This window comes from Physella acuta, unplaced genomic scaffold, assembly GCF_028476545.2.
Source record: "Physella acuta isolate Inbredline_101_S28 unplaced genomic scaffold, ASM2847654v3 ptg001058l, whole genome shotgun sequence".
Lineage (NCBI taxonomy): Eukaryota > Metazoa > Mollusca > Gastropoda > Physidae > Physella > Physella acuta.
Window position 1 is genome coordinate 175,288 of NW_026732575.1, and position 21,106 is coordinate 196,393.

At 32.2% G+C, this 21,106-nt stretch overlaps 2 protein-coding genes across 2 annotated transcripts; both read left to right on the plus strand.

The window, feature by feature from the left end:
* LOC131955181 (ficolin-2) lies at positions 1–2,394 on the plus strand. Its single transcript, XM_059319191.1, has 3 exons — positions 1–111; positions 1,444–1,563; positions 1,990–2,394. Exons 1-3 carry the CDS (start codon positions 34–36, stop codon positions 2,032–2,034), a joined length of 243 nt encoding a protein of 80 aa, XP_059175174.1. The 5' UTR covers positions 1–33; the 3' UTR covers positions 2,035–2,394.
* An 8,532-nt stretch (positions 2,395–10,926) lies between these two features.
* Positions 10,927–19,388, plus strand: LOC131955192 (fibrinogen-like protein 1). Its single transcript, XM_059319212.1, has 5 exons — positions 10,927–11,108; positions 11,734–12,690; positions 13,039–13,152; positions 14,658–14,777; positions 18,762–19,388. Exons 2-5 carry the CDS (start codon positions 11,851–11,853, stop codon positions 19,134–19,136), a joined length of 1,449 nt encoding a protein of 482 aa, XP_059175195.1. The 5' UTR covers positions 10,927–11,108; positions 11,734–11,850; the 3' UTR covers positions 19,137–19,388.
* The last annotated feature ends 1,718 nt before the right edge of the window (positions 19,389–21,106 follow it).

Genomic DNA, 21,106 nt, shown 5'->3' on the forward strand with positions numbered 1-21,106 from the left:
TTCAAAAACGAGAACTCATGTCTACTACAATACATGAGTGTTGAACTAATCGAAAGCAAACTAGCTTTGTGTGATACCAAAACAGATGGTGGAGGATGGATTGTCATTCAGGTAATGTTTTTTGTTATAGATTTTAGTTTACATTTCAGCAGATTATTTTATTTAAACAAAATGTAAACATGTTTTAAACTTTTAACCCGCCAGACCGTTAAATTTATCTGCGATACTGTTAATTAAATGCTAAACTAATTAAAGAGGGAGTGATCTCCCCTAAACGTTCTCAAATATTCATATATAACACTACGGGGAATGGCTACTAAGGATATAGACATAATTTTTAAATACATTTTTAATTACTTAAGGTATTTAAAAGGGATTAAAATATTGTAGAAAAAAGAATTGCGCACCAAGTGAACGGCAAAAAAATATGTGTATAATAGTGTGGAAAATTAGTAGTTTATAAATTCATACGAAAAATAAGTTTTACTTCCGATTATCGGAAATAGCTGAAGTGTTGATACAGAACTACAAATTCGATATAGCCTAATACTAATATATGCGATTTCATCAACTTAGCTATATGGGTACTCACGTTATTGTGTTCACAGACACACATATACATACATACATACACATACACATAGACATACGGACGGAATTTCAAAACCCAGGTGAAAATTGTATGTGATTTTTGGGGACGATTACAATACTTCCTCTATACTCTGTATATGAGAAAGTAAAAAGTTCGTAACTAGTACTGTTTGCCAAGCGGTAAATTCCTGCGCCAAAAAAATAATTATTTTGTTTTGTTTATCTTTTGCAATTTACGATGAAATGACGATTTGAAAAAATTCAATATGTAGGTTTCTACACATCTCCACACCTACCCATGTCTGAAAGTAGGTTTTACTTGCTAGGTGGACTAGCGTACTAAGTAAAATTATAGACATACATATTTATATCATAAATATTCAGTAAAATAATAAAATTTACTTTGTTGTCATATTCGTATTTTTAATTTTTTAATGAGAGATTGGTGTGTGTTCATTTAACTCAGAAGCTCATGATAATATGGATTTTAAGGGTTTAGCTTAAGGAAAAATGACATTCTATTCAAGATGTATGTCCTTTAATTTGAAAACATTTTAAGTTAATTTGCAAATGCAAGCTTATAGATTAGTCAAGCTTTAAACAGCTATCGTAAATATAGAAATTATTTAATAATAATTTTATAGTCTTTTATTAAAATATACGTTAATATTGGTATGCGTTTAAAAATAATTTAACTGTGAAATTCAATGCGCAATGTATTAGGTAATTCAGCTTATATTGTAGATATAGTTCAAGGTTTTATTAAATAGATTTTTGCATTTGGAAAATACGTAAGTCTCTTCTCTTATGGTTCATTACTTATCGTATTTTTCTCAAATTATAATCATCTAGAGGCGTGTTAAAGGTGACGTGAGTTTTATCAGAAACTGGAGCGACTACAAAAAAGGTTTTGGGACATTGAATGGAGATTACTGGCTTGGAAATGACTGGATTTCAAATCTTACAATAAACGTAAGTTCGATGCTAAATAAAATTATAAATGAGTTTCACGATTTCACTCAACTTGACATACATACAAATACATAATATGTTCAGCTCTATTCTCATCGGTAAACTTTCTTTATATGTCTTTGTTTTTCTGAAAACGGTCAAGGCTTTGTAACATTACAAACAAAAGTTCTTTCAAAATATTTTTATGTTATTGATATTTAAAGATGTAAATCATACTTAATTTCCGATGACCGTTAAAGGATATACTAACCATTAATTACTCGTTATTATTTTTTCCTGTTTAAAAGAAAATCAAATATTTGCACAATAATTAAAAAAAAAACAACTTACACTTGTTGTTTTTTTGACGACTAACTATAATACTCTAAGCTTTATATTGTAAAAATTATAATTTTTAAAACATAATTACAACATATTTATTTACAGGGCTACAGTGATCTGAGATTTGACATGAAATATAAAGGTAAATAATACTACGCAGTGTACAGTAATGTGACGGTTGAAAGTGAAGCAGCTTTGTATAGGATAAAGTTTACATTCAAGACAGGCAACGCTACAGATAACTTTAGTTATCACAATGGAACTGCTTTTACCACTTTAGATAAAGACAATGATGGATGGTCTGGTAACTGTGCTGTGAGTAATAAAGGCGGCTGGTGGTATAACGACGGATGTCATCGGGTGAACGTTAACGGTGTATGGGCGAGTAAAGATCATGGTGAAGGCATTAACTGGGGCGGTATAACAGGCTATAGAGATTCTATGGAGCTCGTGGAGATGAAGCTACGAAGTCCATGATTATAAAACACTAACGCAAAAATAAAACATTGTAATAAATTTCCTGATGCATGACAATATTTTCAATATTTCGCCAATATTGTACATATAGCTTTTCATTTATGTAGATTTGCATTTTTATTTATTGAAGGCTATTGCCTATGTTTAAGGTCAACTTAACAAAATCGCTTTTCCCGAATTATTAATAACGCTCTGTCCACTGCTGAATGAAATTCTTTTGACTAGATGTTTGTTTCTATAGAGATCCGTTGTGCATCATATCAAAGCATGTTTGATGCAATTGTAAATAAATTAATTTTGAAATGTAAACATACCTACAGTTATTCTTCTTTTATTTGTAGGCTGTTTTGTTTTTTACTTTCTCGTATATACACATTATAGAGAAAGTCTTGTAATCGTGCAAAAAAAAAATCGAGATTTTTGCAAATCTCGACGTTTTATACCTCACTGAGTCGGAAAAACTTAGTATTGCAATCTTGTCCGTATGTCTGTGCGTGTGTGTATGTGTGTGTGTAAACACGATAACTTGAGTACTGTTACAGCTAGGTTAATGAAATTTAATATATACGTATTTTATCAAAATCATAGATCCGTATAAACTTTTGAGCGATTTCCGATAATCGGAAGTAGTACTTTTTCTACTTTGAATTTTTCAAAAGCCTATAACTTGAGTACTATTTCAAATATGTAAATCAAATTTCACACGTAAATAAAAGATCTAATTCTCTACCTTCTTTCAAATTTTGAGTAATTTACGCTATTTCTGATTTCTCAAAAGCTAATGTAAATTTATAAAGAACTAATAATATTTCGCACTATTATGCACATTTTATTTGGCGTTCACTTGGTGTGCAATTATTTTCCACGAGATTTTATTCTATTTTTAAAAAGTTGAAGTATTTAAAATGGATTAAAATCATGTCTATAGAGTTACCACCCCCTAATGTTTTATATAAGAATATTCGAAAATTTTTAATGGAGATCACTCCCGGTTTATTACTTAAATAATTAGTAAAGGGGAGTTCGAAAATCATACACGGTGATCAAATTATGTACTCGTGCACATACTGTAATAACTAAAAAATAAATTAAGTAACGATAAGATTGTTTATTAGAAATCAGAAAATAAGAGATTTGTAATTAAATAGTTGTTAGATATACAATTTTGAATTTGTTTATAGAAATGAACGAGAACAAAAACGACCAAAGAGAGGATCAATTATTTATACCACAGGTTCTCAAACGTTTTCGGATGGCAATCATCCTTTAAAAAAAACAGCGACGGCGATACAATTAAATAAACATTGTTATATTATCTTACAAAAGAGTATGAGCTGAGATGTCAAATTGTAATTGGGATACGGAAATATTGAAGCTTATGATAAAACCTCTTTTTTTTTTCGAGAAAAAAAATTCATTCAGGCGGAAAGTTCTTACAATATGATAATATAAATTTATAATTATCATTTTCTGAAGGTTTTTGAATAATCGGAAATAGAGAAAAATACCGATCCAAGTCATCGGGGAAAAAAAAAACATTAAGTTATCTAAATTTAAGATATGGTACTTTATATGAGTTGCGTCGGTAATTAATAAGTTTAGCGTAATTCGCCCGGTACTAGTAATGTAGCGGTAACTTAAATAATTAATATGGCTTAAATATGAATATATTTTTGCATACTGTGGTAAAATACTAAAGATAATTCAATATAAAATCACATTTAAGACCTAAATCAATACAACGGTATGAAATTAACTTTGGACAACAATGTTAAGACACTAAGTTTGCTATTAACACAGCTGCCATCCTAAGAAAGTACTTGTTAAAGTTATTTCTACTTGTATCAAAATAAATGTATTGCTTTATTAAAAATTTAATACGATTGTCTAGCTTTTTTTTTAAAGCGTGCGGTGTTTTTTTAAATTCTACTTTTTAAAAAATAAATTGACTGACAATAAACATCACCAGTTCTAGAATTATTATGAGATGCAACGGTCTACTGACTTAAAGTCGAATTCGAACAGACAGGTTAGCAACCAGCTCTCTACCGTTAGGCCACTCCGTCCCTCACGCTAGGAGGTGGACGGGCTGTTCAAGACAATACAGCGTTAGTAGACTAACAGGGACGTGTTTCATGAGGTGAGGGAGCCCACGGGATATCTGTAGACTTAGACTTGAATTGACCGTTTGGGAGAAATAGGGTAGTTACATTTAGGACTTCGTATTTAGTGTTCTCCTTATAGTGTTAGATGTGTAGAGGGGGTGGAAAAAGGCGTTGTACCTGAAATAGCAATATAAACAGAAACTGATATTTTAACGTCAAGGGTTTTCTGTACATTTGTCTACCATTGGCGTTGAAATATAACTATCTATTTATATTGCTATAATGTTAGATGTTGTAGCGGTATTTATGATAGTTTTTGTATTTTTTATCGTTTCGTTTACGTGTAGAAAAAGTTGCTAATTGTGACAGTTCATTACTTCATTACATCTTGTTCTTGTTTACGAATTCCCAAACTTGTTCGAAATTACATGGAAAGGGGACGTAACAATATATGATATATATTTTTTAAATTTTATTTTTTATATCCCTGTAATGAGGGAAGCGACTCAATGAAATGTGTATATAAAGAAAATATAATTTTGTGTTTAAATGTGTTTATGCTATTCACCCGTCTATTATCAACAATACACTCAGGTATCCGCCATATTTTAATTCAAGGGAAACTGCTTAAATCTACAACAAAGACACCAAATTGGATGACACAGCTACCGACAGCCATGGTGGAAATGATGCGATTGCGAGGTTACCAATACGAGATATTAAAAAAAACGTTAGCATTTTATTTAGAGATTATTTATTTAGTCGTGTGACTGATCGATGGAGTTGGGGCATTAAAATAGATAATTGATAAGTGATATTGTAGTAAATAATCCGTTTGAGTGTAAAGCTATTACCGTAAACAACATAGGTTATGCACCTATTACGGCATAACCTATTATGGTGAACCCACCTATGGTCAAAGTCCAGCTGTGGTCAAAGAACTAATAGTTAAAGCCCCTTTCGTCAAAGTACCTATAGTCAAAGCCGTTTATACCCAACAGCTAGCTTTAGTGTCTTCAACTCAGGTTCATATTAAAACATGGATCTCCCCAAATGTTGTGTTAGTAATCAAAAATAGTCTTCTACATTTAAGAAGCATTGAAACAAAAAATCCCAATATTAAAGTGTGTCATGTATTAGGCCTACAGTATATATTGACTATTCTTGATAAACTGATTACTTTTAACCAGAACAAACGGATGTGTTGTCAATATCCATCGCGATTCCTAAGCTTTTAAGGGGCGTAACACTTATAACGAAAAAAAATTTCTACACTTTATTGGTTGCCTCCCTTGTGTATTTATATTTTTTTTTAATGGAACCGAATTTCAAATAATAAAAATGTCTATTTTACTACTTAGAAAATAGTCAACTGATCAATTATTTGACAAACATTTAAGAATCTGTTTTGTTTTAGGCAAAATTTTTATAAGTAAAATAAAATTTCCATAGTCTACCACCATTCCATATTTTCTTTTGAGGCACCATTTAGGTGTATAATTAGTAGAATAGAATAGGTTACTGGTGTTAAAAGATAAACAGAAATTGATGCTAACGGATCTTATACGTCTTCTACTTAAAGACTCCTTAAAATAAAAGTTAATTGATTGCAAAAGCTAATCAGACACAACTGTGTCGATGAAAGTAATATATTAATAAAGTGTAGTACAATGGGATCTATTAATAAACAAGTTGTAGAAAAATGGCTTATAGTAGGTGATGAAAAGCATTATATAATTTATTAGGGTTTAGTTAACAATAATAATTATTGTGTAATTAATCATCATAGTGTCCTACCTACAGGATATATATAATTCAACCGGTAGGTGGGTCATCGCCACTTCACTACGGGGAATAAATTGCATCAAATAATATTTCTTCTGGTATGTGAACTAAGTCTTAAGCAGGATGAGCACTCAATGAAATTGCAGGAGCTAGTAACAGCAATCAGCACCAATGCTAATAACCAAGTCTGATGACCATTTGTCTTGCAAGGGTTTTCTAGAAGACAAGTAAACTTAATGAGCAGGTCTAATGGCTACGGGTCAACTCAACGGCCGCAGTTTAGGGCCTGTAAATAAATTAGGTCCTATAAGCTTCTAAAAACTACGAGAGGAGGATAAATGCGCTTTTAATAGAATTAACACATACTTTGTAATAATGATATAATATTTACATGAATTACAAAATTGTTGCAGTAAATAAAAATGACTTACATCAAATATAAAACCAAGAGCACGTAGAAGTAGGTCAGCTGTAAGAGCAGACTATATGTGCATTTTTAGATGTAACAAATACTTGGAAATATTGATATATTATGAATTACATGAGTTACAATGTTACAGTAACTAAACATGAAATGAGAAAAGTACAAAACCAAGAGCACGAGGGAGTAGGAGCGACGGCCCTAAACTCCACGTGGGAAAACCAGTAAGAAGAGAGAATATTTTGGTTGCATTACCTTTCATGCATTAATATTGCGGTGTGTCATGTGAACAATCTAGGAACTAGAGCATGGGTTCCCAAACTGGTGGTTTTCTGGGGGGTCGAAGGGGGAGTCGCCAACTGGTAGACTAAACCCTAGCATTAAAATAAACATAAATATTTAGAAAAATATCTAAAATTCGGCATTGAGAATAAATAATGCGAACTGTGCAAAGTTGTTCTCAGTCATTAGTCTGTGAAAACTTCAAAACTAAAGTGTCATTTTGAGACGAGTCATTCGGAATACGTCAAAAAGATATGGAGTTCTTTTTGTAGTTGCAAACGTCTGAGACTTAATTGAACAGGAAGATTTCACCAAGAAAACGCAGCATTAGTGCAAGCATCATATGAAGTCGCATTAGGAAATGCCAAGCAAAAAACCTCACACAATAGGAGAAAATCTCATCAAACCCTGCATACTGAAGATGATGAAATTAATTCTTCGGGATTCCAGTGCAGTAAAGATGCAACGAATATCTGTCTAATAATACCATTCAACGGCTTGTAGTAAACATGTCTGTCGATGTTAAAAAATTGAATGGGATAAACCTTTCCCAATTGTTTGAATTTCAATTTAATGAATCAACAGACGTGAGTTCGTGTTTGCAGTTGCTTGACTTTGTGAAATATGTTCATTCAGATAATAGCAAAGAAGAGTCGCTATTTTGTGAAGTTATGGCGAAAATAAATATGTTTCTTGAATGGGAAAACTTCTGTGGGGTTTACACGGATGTTGCGCAATTTATGTTGAGTCAAAATGTAGCTCCCTAACCAAAGGGATCTACTGCATGATTTACCGGTATGCCCTCGCCAGCAAGACTCTTCCGACTCCATTGCTAATAAAAGACATACATTATATTAAATCTGGAGCCTCTGTTTAAAGAGCTTTTCTGTACTACAGTCAAAATGAAATATTTATCGTGTTTTTAATTGAACGATGAAATCAAGTTGTTTTTGGAAGTGCAAGGAAAACATTATCTTTTGATATACTTTAGCGACAAAGCGTGGTTGGAGAGGGTATCTTACTTAGCAGATGTATTCAAACAACAACATTTGAACAAATAGTATCTCTTTTCATGATAATCTCGGGGCATTTTTATCAAAGCTGCACAAATGCCGAAGAAAAATAAATCTTGGGAATATTGCCATGTTTTAGAAACTCTGCAGTATGGTAGATGACTCTGCTTGATAGATATAAAGAATTTAAAAGATGACTTCATCTTGAATCTCTTGAAAACGAACTGCGGCGTAATTTCCCTGAGCTGAAAGAAGAATTATCTGCATGGACACGTTGTCTATTCTCTGCTTCCCTTGATGTTGCCAACATTTACGATGAATTACAAGATAAATTATTGGGTTTGTGGAATGATTCCGCGTCACGTAAAGTATTTAATGAAAACCTGCTCACACAATGTTGGTGTAGTATGCAGCATTCATATTCAAACGTGAAATTGATTGCCTTCGAGTTTTAGTTCATTTTTTGGGTCTAGATATCTTTGCGATAATTGAGTTTCAACATTTCTCCAATTGAAAACAAACCAAAGAAATAGATTAAATGTCGAGAATGACATAGGGTTGGCGAACTCTAGCGCGAATGTTGAGGCTAGTTAATAACATGTAATTTCACTTATCGTATTAAAACAGTTATCAAGAATAATTCATATGGAAAGTCTACAAGAAAATCTTATTTTAGTGTTTATTTAATTTCCTTATTCATTTCGACTTTTTATTTCTATGGAGATCGCGGGTCACTTATATTTTACTAGGCATACTGCCTAGCTTCGCTTAGGTTTTCAAAAACATTTGAGAATTTGAATGCTTAATTATTTAGAGATGGCTGAGGTCTGGAAAGCTTAAATTTAAACAGTAATGCTAATTTTAGAGAAAATGTTGTTGATGTTTATTGTTTAAGTCCGTTTTCAGAGAAAATAATGGAAAGTTCGAAATGTATGACTAAAATGGAATTAGAACGACAAAAGTTCCATGAACAGTATATCTCATAATTTATATTACATTGACTTTCAAAATTAATTAACTTATTTAATTATGATGCAAATCTCAATTAACAACTTAATTTTTTACTGAAACAAATGATATACTTCGTCATTTTCTGTTAATGTTGAAAATAGTAAACAATTGATTGAAAAATAATTATTTTTAAAAAGTTACCTCCCTTGAAAATTGAACGAATGAAGAATGTCTTTGTTTACTTTTTCACAAACAATTGTTTATAAGAAAATACGTCATCTGGACAAATCAAACGACCCTAAGGTTTTTTTCGACGGGAATAATGTTTTGTTGTTATCCTCCGAGGTTGGTCTACGACCTCACAAAATATTAGGGAGATCGTTAGTCAATTATATCTTATATAATAAGAATTTCACTCGCGGTCACTTTTTAGCCCTCGTCGAGTGCTTTGAGTCTGACCAACGGTTTTTCCATACGGCCTAGTCATCTATAGAGGTGCATGCAAAAAAAAAATGGCCAGATAAATAGAGGTTGAGTATCCTAAAATTTATGCTGAAATTACCCTGTTTTTTTCCATAAAATACAAAGATTATATAGGGAAATACGACTGGTCAGTTTTGACCCATTTCCAAATTTTTCCCGGACATGGCGAGTTTTTTCTGACACCCCTAGATGTTCTCCTACCACCTCACAAAATATCAAGGGGGGTGGGGGTCGTTCGGCAAGAATTTATTTCGTTATATAGCTCAAATAAGGAGATTTTCAATCACCGTCACGTTCTAGCCCTAGTCCAGGGCTTTGAGTCAAACCGACAGTTTTTCCTAAAGGACAAGCCATTTACCTAGGAGCATGCAAAAAATGAGCCAGATATACTGAGTGTAAGTACCCTAAAATCCGCGTTGAAATGACCCTCTGTTTTTCCCATAAATAAAAAAAAAATTATAAGCGAAATACAACTGGTCAGTTTTGATCCCCTTTACGAAGTTTTCCCGGACATTGCGAGTTTTTTGTGACAATTTAAGGCGTTCTCCTACCACTTCACAAAATTTCAAGGGGGGTCGTCGGGCAAAAGTTTTTTTCGTAATAGAGCTTATATAAGGTGCCGGTCGGTCGAGGTCAGTTTTGACCCCTTTTCCTTGGACTTTTCGGCAAACCGTCACTTGCCCTCGTATTCTATCGCCCCAAGGCATCATCGTGCCAAATTTGACGCACTTTGCTTTATTTATATTGATAAAAGTGGGTCGCCACTCGAAAAAGTTTGGGAACCACTGCACTGGAGAATAACTCGGTTGGGGGGAGGGTGGAGAGGATACAAACGTATGTAGCTGGGAGATGGTAAACAAGATGGCGGCACATTTTTTAGAATGGAACGCAGTTTTATAACATTAACAAAAATCTATCCATATCATACGGAAAGGATTTTTTTAAAATACACCCCAAGATTTAAAATAGTCACAAAAAAATTTGATTTAATCAGCAAGCCCATGCTGAGATGTGCTTAAAATAGAATGTCTATCCCAGTCAGGTATTTTTATCAATGATGTAAGCAGGTTTAAAGATTACACGATGTTAATTTAAACCCCACGTTCCATAAAAATTGTTTTCCCCGTATTTGTTTGATAGATGTGAATAGCTGTTTTCCACTTTACCTGCTCTATTTTCGTCCCCGTTAATATCTGTTTTTCAGTTTACCTGCTCATTTTTTTTGCGACCGTTGATTTTGCAATCTCATTTATCACATTGTATCTAGTCTAGAGTATTTTCGTCGCATCATTTTTACATGGAATTTCTAACTCAATTTAGAAGCAGAATTTTTGCCTGCCAGTTTTGGCAAAGAACGGAGCGCTTTAAAAATTAAAAACTCTGGCGGGAATAGATAAATGTATCAAGGTGCACCTTGGCACTTGGCACGTTGCAGTCTTAATATTTTGGTAACAAAAGTTAAAAATAAATATGATTTACTCTATCTTAATTTGTGACGTCAGTTCGATAAAAATGCGAAAAAGGCTACCTGGATATTCCTATTTAAACCAGCTCGCATTTCAATTTCGTTAGTTGAGATTCAAGTCGTTGAAGTAAAGTTTTGGGTTTTTGTGATTTGTTAAATTTTAAAGCTATAAAGCATCAATAGCACAATGATGTTCGCTGTGCTGTACATGGTCATCTCAATAAATGTTATTTCAAGTACAGGTAATATTATTTAAGTCTTATTTTCGTAATAGTTTCAAATGATTGAGTCTAATAACTTTATTCTCTTTTAAAATCATTTTTTCAATTGTTGGTTTTATTTCCAATAATTTCAAAACAGTACGTATTATAAAAATATATCAAACTCAAACGCAGTTTAAAAAAATATTTTGTAGATTAACTTATATTGACTTTCTTGTGTTTATTTTTAATTAGCTGTAACGATACAACTTTTTAAAAATAAATGTAGCTTAAAGAATATATCTTAATAAAAACTATTTGCCTATGTGCAAACCATTTACAAAATTACTTTTATTATATGATTTTCTTTTAAATATCGTAAAAAATACGTTTTACAGCCCGGTGGCAGTTTTGACACAGTCATTTTTTGAGATGCTGCACTACTTAAATAGTTATCCTGCACGCCCCTTTTTAAATGAAAATACAAAATCTTTAGCACATGTAATGTTATGAAACCAGATACTAATAATTCTCCAAGAGCCTAATAATCTTCCCTGATATCAAAAATCGTCTCACCAGACACATTGATGCTTTACCCCATAAACTAATTCGAATTATTTTAAACTTTTTACTTAAAGAAATGGATAAGTGTTTTGTTTATTTTCAGGTCTAAAGATTAACATAAATAGTGAATATTTTTATCCATGGCAAGAATTTATTTTGTGCACAACTCCAGTGTACAGAAAACATAAGAGAAGACACTCAGATATCAGCTCTTGTCAACATGTCAGTCTATAGGATCAGTGAACGAGAGGGGAAGATTTTGGTGGCGTCTATTTCAGAATCAGATTCAAAGTTTCAAGATTATAAAAGTGCTGGAAAAAGAGTAGAAGGGAAAATATCGAAAACATTTTCTCAATTAGATATTTATTTATCGAATAGTTCAGACTGCAATGATAGCATTTTCCTATGTGAAGTACAGTATGTGAATACAACAGGATCCATTCATAGAATTGGGAAACAGACAGAGAGTTTACCAAGAAAATCGCGTGACACATTTCTAATGATGAACCTGAAAGCTAAAACTTCTGACTATGTTAAATCTGTTGACACAATGGCCGACTTTCTCAAATCGTTTGAAGACCCAGACAGACTGAAAGGTGCAGACATGACAATGTCATTACAGATGTCACATTCTGTTGACACTAAGTTCAACACAGACAAAAGTTTTGGTCAAACAGATGCAGAGTTAAATAACAGTTATAAACAGATCAGTTCTTCTTCACTTGATAATAAAATGTTGGATGATAAAATAAAGAATTTAACTCTTGATGTAAACAAAACTTTCCAGATGATGGAAAACAAACTCTTTTCAAAAATAGAGTTAAATAAAAATAGTGTTGCTGTTTTAAACGAATCAATGCAAACATCGTTAGCCAACACCCAGAACCAAACAGAACAAATCAATATCAGATTAAATGATATGGAAACAAATATAAAGAAAACTATCACACAAGAATATATCAATTCCACATTAAATTTGGTAGACGGTCTCAACAAATCTTTGCAAGGTTTTATTGACGAGTACAACGATGATCAATTCTTTTTAAAATTAACAATACAGGTAAGAAAAAACAACTGTACAGGACCCTTGAACGTTTTTGACAGTTTCGTTTGTGTCCATCCTTTCACTTTTAGAGCAAACAATTAATTTTATTTAAAGAAATGGCTATACTAGTTGAAATAAATTGTGCTTAGTCATCATTTACCTAAACTATTTTTATAAATAAATAAAGTTAAAATCAATAATTTTTATTGAAAGTTTAAAATATATGTTTATACTTAATTTCTATTTGATACATCAAAGCGATTTATTTTAAAAAAGTGAATTGCGGAAAATGAAAATAATGCAGTGAGAGTTTTTGTTAAATCTTTTGGCTATAAATCGCTAATTTTATTTCATTTGTTCTAGTGTATTAGGAGCAAAAACTCAAGTCTACCCAAACAAACAGTTGTTAAACTAAGTGAAAATAAACTGGCCTTGTGTGACACCAATACAGACGGTGGAGAATGGATTGTTATACAGGTACTGCATGCTTCTATTATTTAGTAATCCTTGACAACTTTAGCATTTTCGTTCGAGTTGTTTTCCGTGTTGATTAGCATTTTCAATATTATTTTCCCTAATCCAAAGTCGAATAACTATCAGGTCTTGTCATTTATTTTATGTTTTTAAATTTTATTTTTCATTATGAATAACATGTGGTGAAACATTTTTGGGTAGGTGTAAACTAATTGAATTGAGTCTAACTATCTTTCGTCAAAAGCTCAGTTTTCAAATATTTTAATAGAAAATGTACCATATCAACATGCGTAGATTTTTTAGGACTTCAGGCCTAAAGTATAAAATAGTAAACATACGATGCAAAAATTAGAAAAAAAAATATTAAAATAGATTAAGATTCGCTAAACTAACCTACACTCTTGCTCAAGTAGTTCTCTGAATAGATAAAGTAAAAAAAATTGGTGGCTGTCAACTAACACCCATCTCAGTTATCCGGGTAAAATAATTCTGAGTTTAATTACAAGACGTTTGTTAATGCGTCGAAGCAAGATTTAATAACGTGTCAATAACTATAGAGCCGTAAATATATTGATATATATATATATATATATATATATATATATATATATATATATATATATATATATATATATATATATATAAATGTTTCTCACTTAAAGACTATGGATAAGCCTGTATTGTATTTATTTAGTTGAATGCAACACAAAAAGCAATATCTTTTAAATTAAAAATAACAAAGTTTATCTCTCGACTCAATACAAATGTTAAAAATACAATTATGAAATACAACAAATAGTGATGCTTATGGTATGATACACTCCCTAAAAATTAGTAACTTTATTTCCACTGATGAGTTTTAAGTTGTGTTATTAATTACTAGTCAACTACCCAAAACGAATTGTCTTTGACAACTATAGACTGAAACTTTGCTCTACATTTTTTTGAACTTCATTCTGCCTGTAACGAAACATTTTCTTTACATGAATCTGATCCTGCTTTGTATTACATGAAAATCTTTCAAGTTAAGTTTTTCATATTTGACCTATCGTTTTCAATCCTTCAGACTTTATCTTAATGTATGTTCGATTGCGTCATCAAAATACCAATGAAAGTCGCATGGTACGTGTAGTGAGTTGTTCTGTAAAGGTTTGTATGAACGTTTTCTTGTTCAGTCTTAAATAAAATACTGGAGAGTATTTCCTATAATACAATGATGTATTAAAAGTCGCCACGTGACCCGTTGACTCAATTTCTAGCCTACTTTTCTTTCTTGATTTGCTTCCATAGCCTTTGTTGATCAAAGGACAAGCTACAAGGCCACAGCTTTTGATTTTTTAGTTTTCTCTCCTTTATGGTTTGCTGTTTCCAGATCTCAAGCCTTATTTACCCGGTTATTTGACCTCGGAGTTTTCGTCCATTGTACAGGAAAATATCATATTTAGTTTTTAATTTTCAAACGAAAATTAGATTAATTTTTTACATTAATCGTTTTTGTTTATTTTCAGAGACGTGTCAAAGGTGACGTAAATTTCACCAGAAACTGGAGCGACTACAAAAATGGTTTTGGATCTTTGGCTGGAGACTATTGGCTGGGAAATGACTGGATCTCAAACCTCACACAAAAAGTACGTTTAAATTTTAGTTTTAACTTAACCTTTTCAGGACCACAAGGAATGCACACATAATTTTAAATATCTGTGCACTTATTTAATAGTAAAATGAGACGTAGATTTACAAAAATGTTAACGGTTTTCTGATTTCTTAAATGGTTTTTGAGATACAGCATGGGACATTTTGTCCCTATGGGCGTAATGGGAAAGTTATCAAAAAATAGATTGCGTTATGCGTTATATCAAAGTGTTTGTTACAAAGGTGATCAAACTTGTGTTTCTTGTTCTGGTACATTCGAAATTAAGAATATCAGTAAGGAGAACACATTTATGTTCTTTATGAGAGTATAGTCATCTTAGAAGGAAGATTTTGGAAGCAGCTACGTGATGTTATGTAATATAAGCGAATATGGCAGACAACACACATAGTGTCAGTTCTGTTCTCAATCATTTCTCTTGCACATTGTGCATAACTCCTGCATTTTTCTGTTCAGGTTGTGAGGTTGAAGATAACTTCTTGCCTCTACGAACAGGTCTTGAATTGATATTTCTTTCAAGTAATCACTAAGTGAGAGCTCTCGCTATCATTTACATATATTTAAACTTGAATTCTTGTCACTTGTGCGTATAAATGCCTTTTTTTAAAACTTCAAATCAATATCTTGGCATCACTTTATCTACTTATGAAACATGGAGATCAGGTTCCGTGGACTAGTAGTCTTAATGGTCAGAAATACATGGTATCCCATCACAAGTTTCATTCTCAAAAATCTACAGACGTCTTGCGAATCAGTTTGAAAAGGAATCACTTACTCAGTGTCGTAGCGAGGTCAGGTGTTACGCGGTGCGGCAACTAATGATGTCCCCCCCCCCCCTTCCCGTAAGGAAAAAATAAATAAATAAATAAATATATATATATATATATATATATATATATATATATATATATATATATATATATATACATATATATATATATATAAATATTGATATATATATATATATATATATAATTATATATATATATATATATATATATATATATATATATATATATATATATATATATATTCCATATAGACTTGTAAGTATGTGTATACGCATGTGTAGGGCCTATATGTTTTCACAATTGTTTTTCCTTTGGATGTATTTAATTTTTTTACCCCACCCACCCATACATGGATTAGCACATAGGTTATTGCGATTCCAAACCAAACCTTTTTCCTCAGGCATATATTGCAACGTTGAGTTGATGTAACTCCCCCTCTCCACTCCACCCTTGCCGGGATTTGTCCACTTTGCTCTAAAAAGACTTTTTTTTCACTTTAATTAATCATTTAATGAAGGGAAATTATCACTTTTCTGTATGTATTTTGCTATTTTTTTGCCTTTGTGTCAGCCCCCTAAATAGTGTCACCCGGTGCGGTCCGCAACACGCCCCCCCCCTCCACTCGATACGCCTCTGCACTTACTGTTTACTATTATCAATAATCATAGCTACCAAACAATTAAAATAACAAGGTTTTTATATGCCAAATAACATTGGGATGTTCATTGTGATCAACATCTATTTTAAATTTCCCATAACCATAGTCAATAACTTGTATTTGAAAGTGTGTTTTCAGAAGCCTCTAGTTGAAAACAATATTTTGCCTCATTCTCCTTTTTCAAATCTCACGAGGACGTTTGATTGTTCAATGGGCAAGTCATGTTCTATTGATGATAATGAAACGTGTCAGTTTAGGGTCAGGACATTACCCCTCTCCCATCAAATACCCACATCCTGATGCTGAAGAATCCTGACCTTAACCCCCACACTCCAACCCTATAGCTTACCCTAACATCAAATCCTAAACTCAACTCCAAACCAAGATTTAATCCTAACACTAGACCTAACCTAACCCTAGTCCTTACTTATCCATAAATAGACATAGCGTAATTGCTCCGAGTTGGAAATATCGAGGGGGGGGGGGGTATGAAAGGTAATTGCCACTATTAACACTCCCTCTGAAGGGAAAAATCTACTGTGCGTAGTATATTTTTCTGCGCGGTGTTCTAAAAGTCATATATGTCCCAAGCAAAAAAAATTACACTTTAAAAAAAAACTATTAGGAAAAACAAATGTAAATATGATATCTCAAAAGTAAACCTTTAAAAAACCACAAGTTATTTATTTCTGTTACATTTAGTATAAATTATATAAAAATGTAAACTGTAGCTTTGCGAATGGTCTAAAAGTGGAAAGTTTCCTAAAATATGACAACAAAGCTATGTTATATATACTGAAAACAGCCTTAGGTTGATTAATTAAATCATATAAAAATTGATAAAAGCAAATTTAACAACTCTAAATTCGTTTGGCGATAATTTGAAACTTTGGGACACATGTGTCCCTTGGTCCTCAAAGGTTTTAATGAAAATATGTCTTCTACAGCTAGCATTCTACAAATAATACAAATGAAAACGTAGTTGTAAAAACCATTTAAAATTGTTACATTTAAAAAATTTATTACTGTTGTTGTAATGTCTTCTCTTCATTGCTAAATGCATAAAGTTTGTCTAAAGCTTTCTTGGCCTGGCTTTTACCCCTACCAGTCTATCACCTATCATTCAGCACATTCTTTAATTGACCAATTGGACAAGTGAAGGAATTGTAGTGTCTTTTATAAGAGTATTAATACAAAATTCATATTTTTCTATGCTCAAACAGTACCTCAACTTTAAAAAACAAGGTAATTAAAAAGTCTAGTGACAATTTTAGCGCAATTTCCTTATGTTATCTAAAAATAGCTATGTCGTAGCGTTAATCAAGAGCAGGGTTAGTAAAACCATTGGTTAGTTATTGAAACGTTTTTTATTAATTTTTTTTTTCAGTATTTTACATGTTTTATTTACAATAGAGTTACATGACTAAAACCATTGCGCACCTAGCTACTTAACGTGATGACGCAGCCATTGAACGTGATGGCGCAGCTATTGAACGTGATGACGCGTGTGGTGTGGTTGGATAAACATGCCTACTAATTCGGTCCAAATTTTAATTAATTAAAAAAAAATTTTGTGACCGAACAAAAGGATATTTTTGAAAACTTTCTTCGGCAATATTGTTCTACATTATAGCAGGAGTCAATTGGTACATGTTTCAAGTCGCTAAGTGGTCTGGTTGCCTATGTTCATCCTCGTAACTTGCTTAACATAATTGCTTTTGGAACTAGTCCTCGATATTGCTTCGTTGAGGAGGAGATACGACTTAAACCTGCGGACACACTATCATACATTCATACATTCATACGTTCCCAGAAATCACGGGTTAATAAACGCAATTCTCCAGAATGGAAATTGAGCTAAAAGTAGAATAGAATCTCGTAGAAAAAAGACATGCGCACCCAGCGAACGCCAAAACAAAATGTGCATAATTGTGCGCAATATTATTAGTACTTTATAAATGTACATGCGTCTTTTGAGAAATCGGTAATAGCAAAACTTAGTACTTCCGGTAAACGGAAATTACTCAAATTTTGACAGAAGGTAGAGAATTAGATCGTTTACTTACATGTGAAATTTCATTTATCTATCTGAAAAAGTACTCACGTTATACGCTTTTGAAAAATTCAAAGTAGAAAAAGTACCACATCCGTTTATTGGAAATCGCTCAAAAGTTAATAGAGATCTACGATTTTAATAAAATACTTATGTATGAAATTTCATCAACCTAGCTCTAACGGTACTCCAGTTATCGTATTTACACACACACAGACAGACAAACAGACACACACACACAGACACACACACAGACATACGGACAAGATTGCAAAATTATGTTTAAAGTTGTTGTCGCACATGTTGAAGCATTCACTATATCATCAGAATAGATACAATTGTTTCTTAACTACACTAAATGATTTATAGTGTTATCCACTCAACCTTTTTTTCAACATATTCATTGAAATTTTTACAGTAACTTAATTTAAAACAAAATATGTTTGTATCTGTTCACAGGGCTACAGTGAACTGAGGTTTGACATGAAATATGAAGGTAAATCCTACTACGCCGTGTACAGTAATGTGAAGGTGGGAAATGAAGCAGATTTGTATAGGATAAAGTTTACATACAAGACAGGCAACGCTACAGACAACTTAGATACACACAACCAAATGGCCTTTTCTACTTTAGATAGAGACAATGACAGAAGTTCTCAGCACTGTGCGGAGGATTATAAAGGCGGCTGGTGGTATAGAGATTGTCATCGAGTAAACGTAAACGGTATGTGGGCGAGTAAAGTTATACATAAAGGCATTATCTGGCACGGTATAACAGGCTTCACTAATTCTTTGGAATTCGTGGAGATGAAGCTACGACGGCTGTGGTTATAAAAAATAAAAAAACAAAAAAGAACCTTGTGTTAACACCGACTGGTGCATGATAAATTTACAATATTTCGCAGAGTTTTTTTAACAATAAAAACTATTGCTTTGAGTTTAAGTTGAAATCAAACACTCACCAAAACGGCTTTCCCCAAAATGATGACAGACTGTCAACTGCTGAGTGAAATTCTCTGTTGACTAGATGTTTGTTTGTGTAGACATCTGTTGTGAATCACATCAATGCATGTTAAATTAAATAGTAAATAAAATTACAAAATGTAAATATGCCTACAGTTGTCCTACTTTTTTTTGTAAACTATTTTATTGTACCAGTTTTACGTAAATGATTTGAAAAGGGGAGTAACTATATTATACAATTTGAGTAAAATTCTGATGTCGTACACACATATTGCAAATACTGTCAAAAAAAGCAGTATTAAATTTACAATAGGATTATTTTTTTAAAAAACAAAAAAATTAAAGTTTATGAATGAATGAAATAGTTGTTAACAATAAAATATTGTTTTGGATCTTTATAGTAATGATCATGACCGAAATGATCAAAGAAAGTATCAATTATTTATATACAATTAAAATAAAGATTTTCGTTGTATCTGACGTAAGAGTAAAAGCTGAGATCATAAAGTAAAATCGGACTAAATAAATATAGAAGCTGGCGAAACGTTCAGAGAATATTCCGAGAATATTCAGAGAATATACAATTTTAAATTCATTCTGAAGGTATTTGAGAAACTGGACGAAGAAAAAAAAATACCAGAAATTGGTTTTCACTCAAAAATTAAGGTATTGCACTTTTTATATGTTGCGTCAATCTAATTGGAACGGTAGTCAATTTCTTTTGGCTTCCCAAAAATAGAGTATAGTACTACTTGCAGTTAGACTAAATCGTTGAAATATTATATATATATATATATATTTTTATAATCTAATTCTTACAATTGAAGTTTCTACAACAAAATTTAAACGATTCTCAAGAAAATAGATTAAAGTACTCGTTTGGGTTAAAACTAATATTGATAAAAATGTATGTATGATTTAATACGTATATATGAATCTTTGTTATCGGGTTCATAATCACACACAGAGGCACACACATACATTCAGAGACCAGTGTTTTCTCCGGGTGGTGGGGTGTGGGGGGGGGGGGGGGGCACTTGATATTTTTGTGGGTGGGGGTGGGAGGGTGGGGCGGACTACTTTTTACCTGCGAGGGGGGGGGGGGGTTGGTAGACTTTCTATGCGTTTGGAATTTACTTACTTCATATGTTTCATTGGATTAAAATTACATTAGTTATCCGACAAGATCTTGAAAAAAATAATTGTTTTTAAAGGTTTAAAGTTTGATCTAGGCTCGGAGTGGCGGGCGATTGAGCGCATGGTCGCTAAACAGAAAAATGAACCATCGGACAGATGAGGCTTAGGACCAGATAAGTCAGAAATCAAACTGGAGTTAAGCTCCTTGGTGTATCAAAAAAGTAAGAGTAAAACTTGTGTAGAGCCTCTTTTAAGCGATTGGATTACAAACTTGGGTTTACTTTCTGCAGCGCCTAAGACACTGTTGACGTACTTAAATTTGTGTAAGAATGTGTTTATTTTCCTGTAAGTTTATTCAACTTACTTCTTCCCTATTCTGTATATTTGCATTTAGTTGTTCAATACAATCTACTTGTGTTCGGGAATGTATTTTTACGTTCTGCATTTTATTTGTATGTAAACTGTTGTCATTATTCAACATGATTACTTACGATTGTAAGGGGGCGTAACACTTATAAAATATAATTGTGTGATTTCTTTGTTGTCTCCCTGCAAAATAATATATATATATATATATATATATATATATATATATATATATATATATATATATATATATATATATATATATATATATATATATATATATATATATATATATACATGTGTGTGTATGTGCGTGTGCGTGTGTGTGTTTGTTTAAA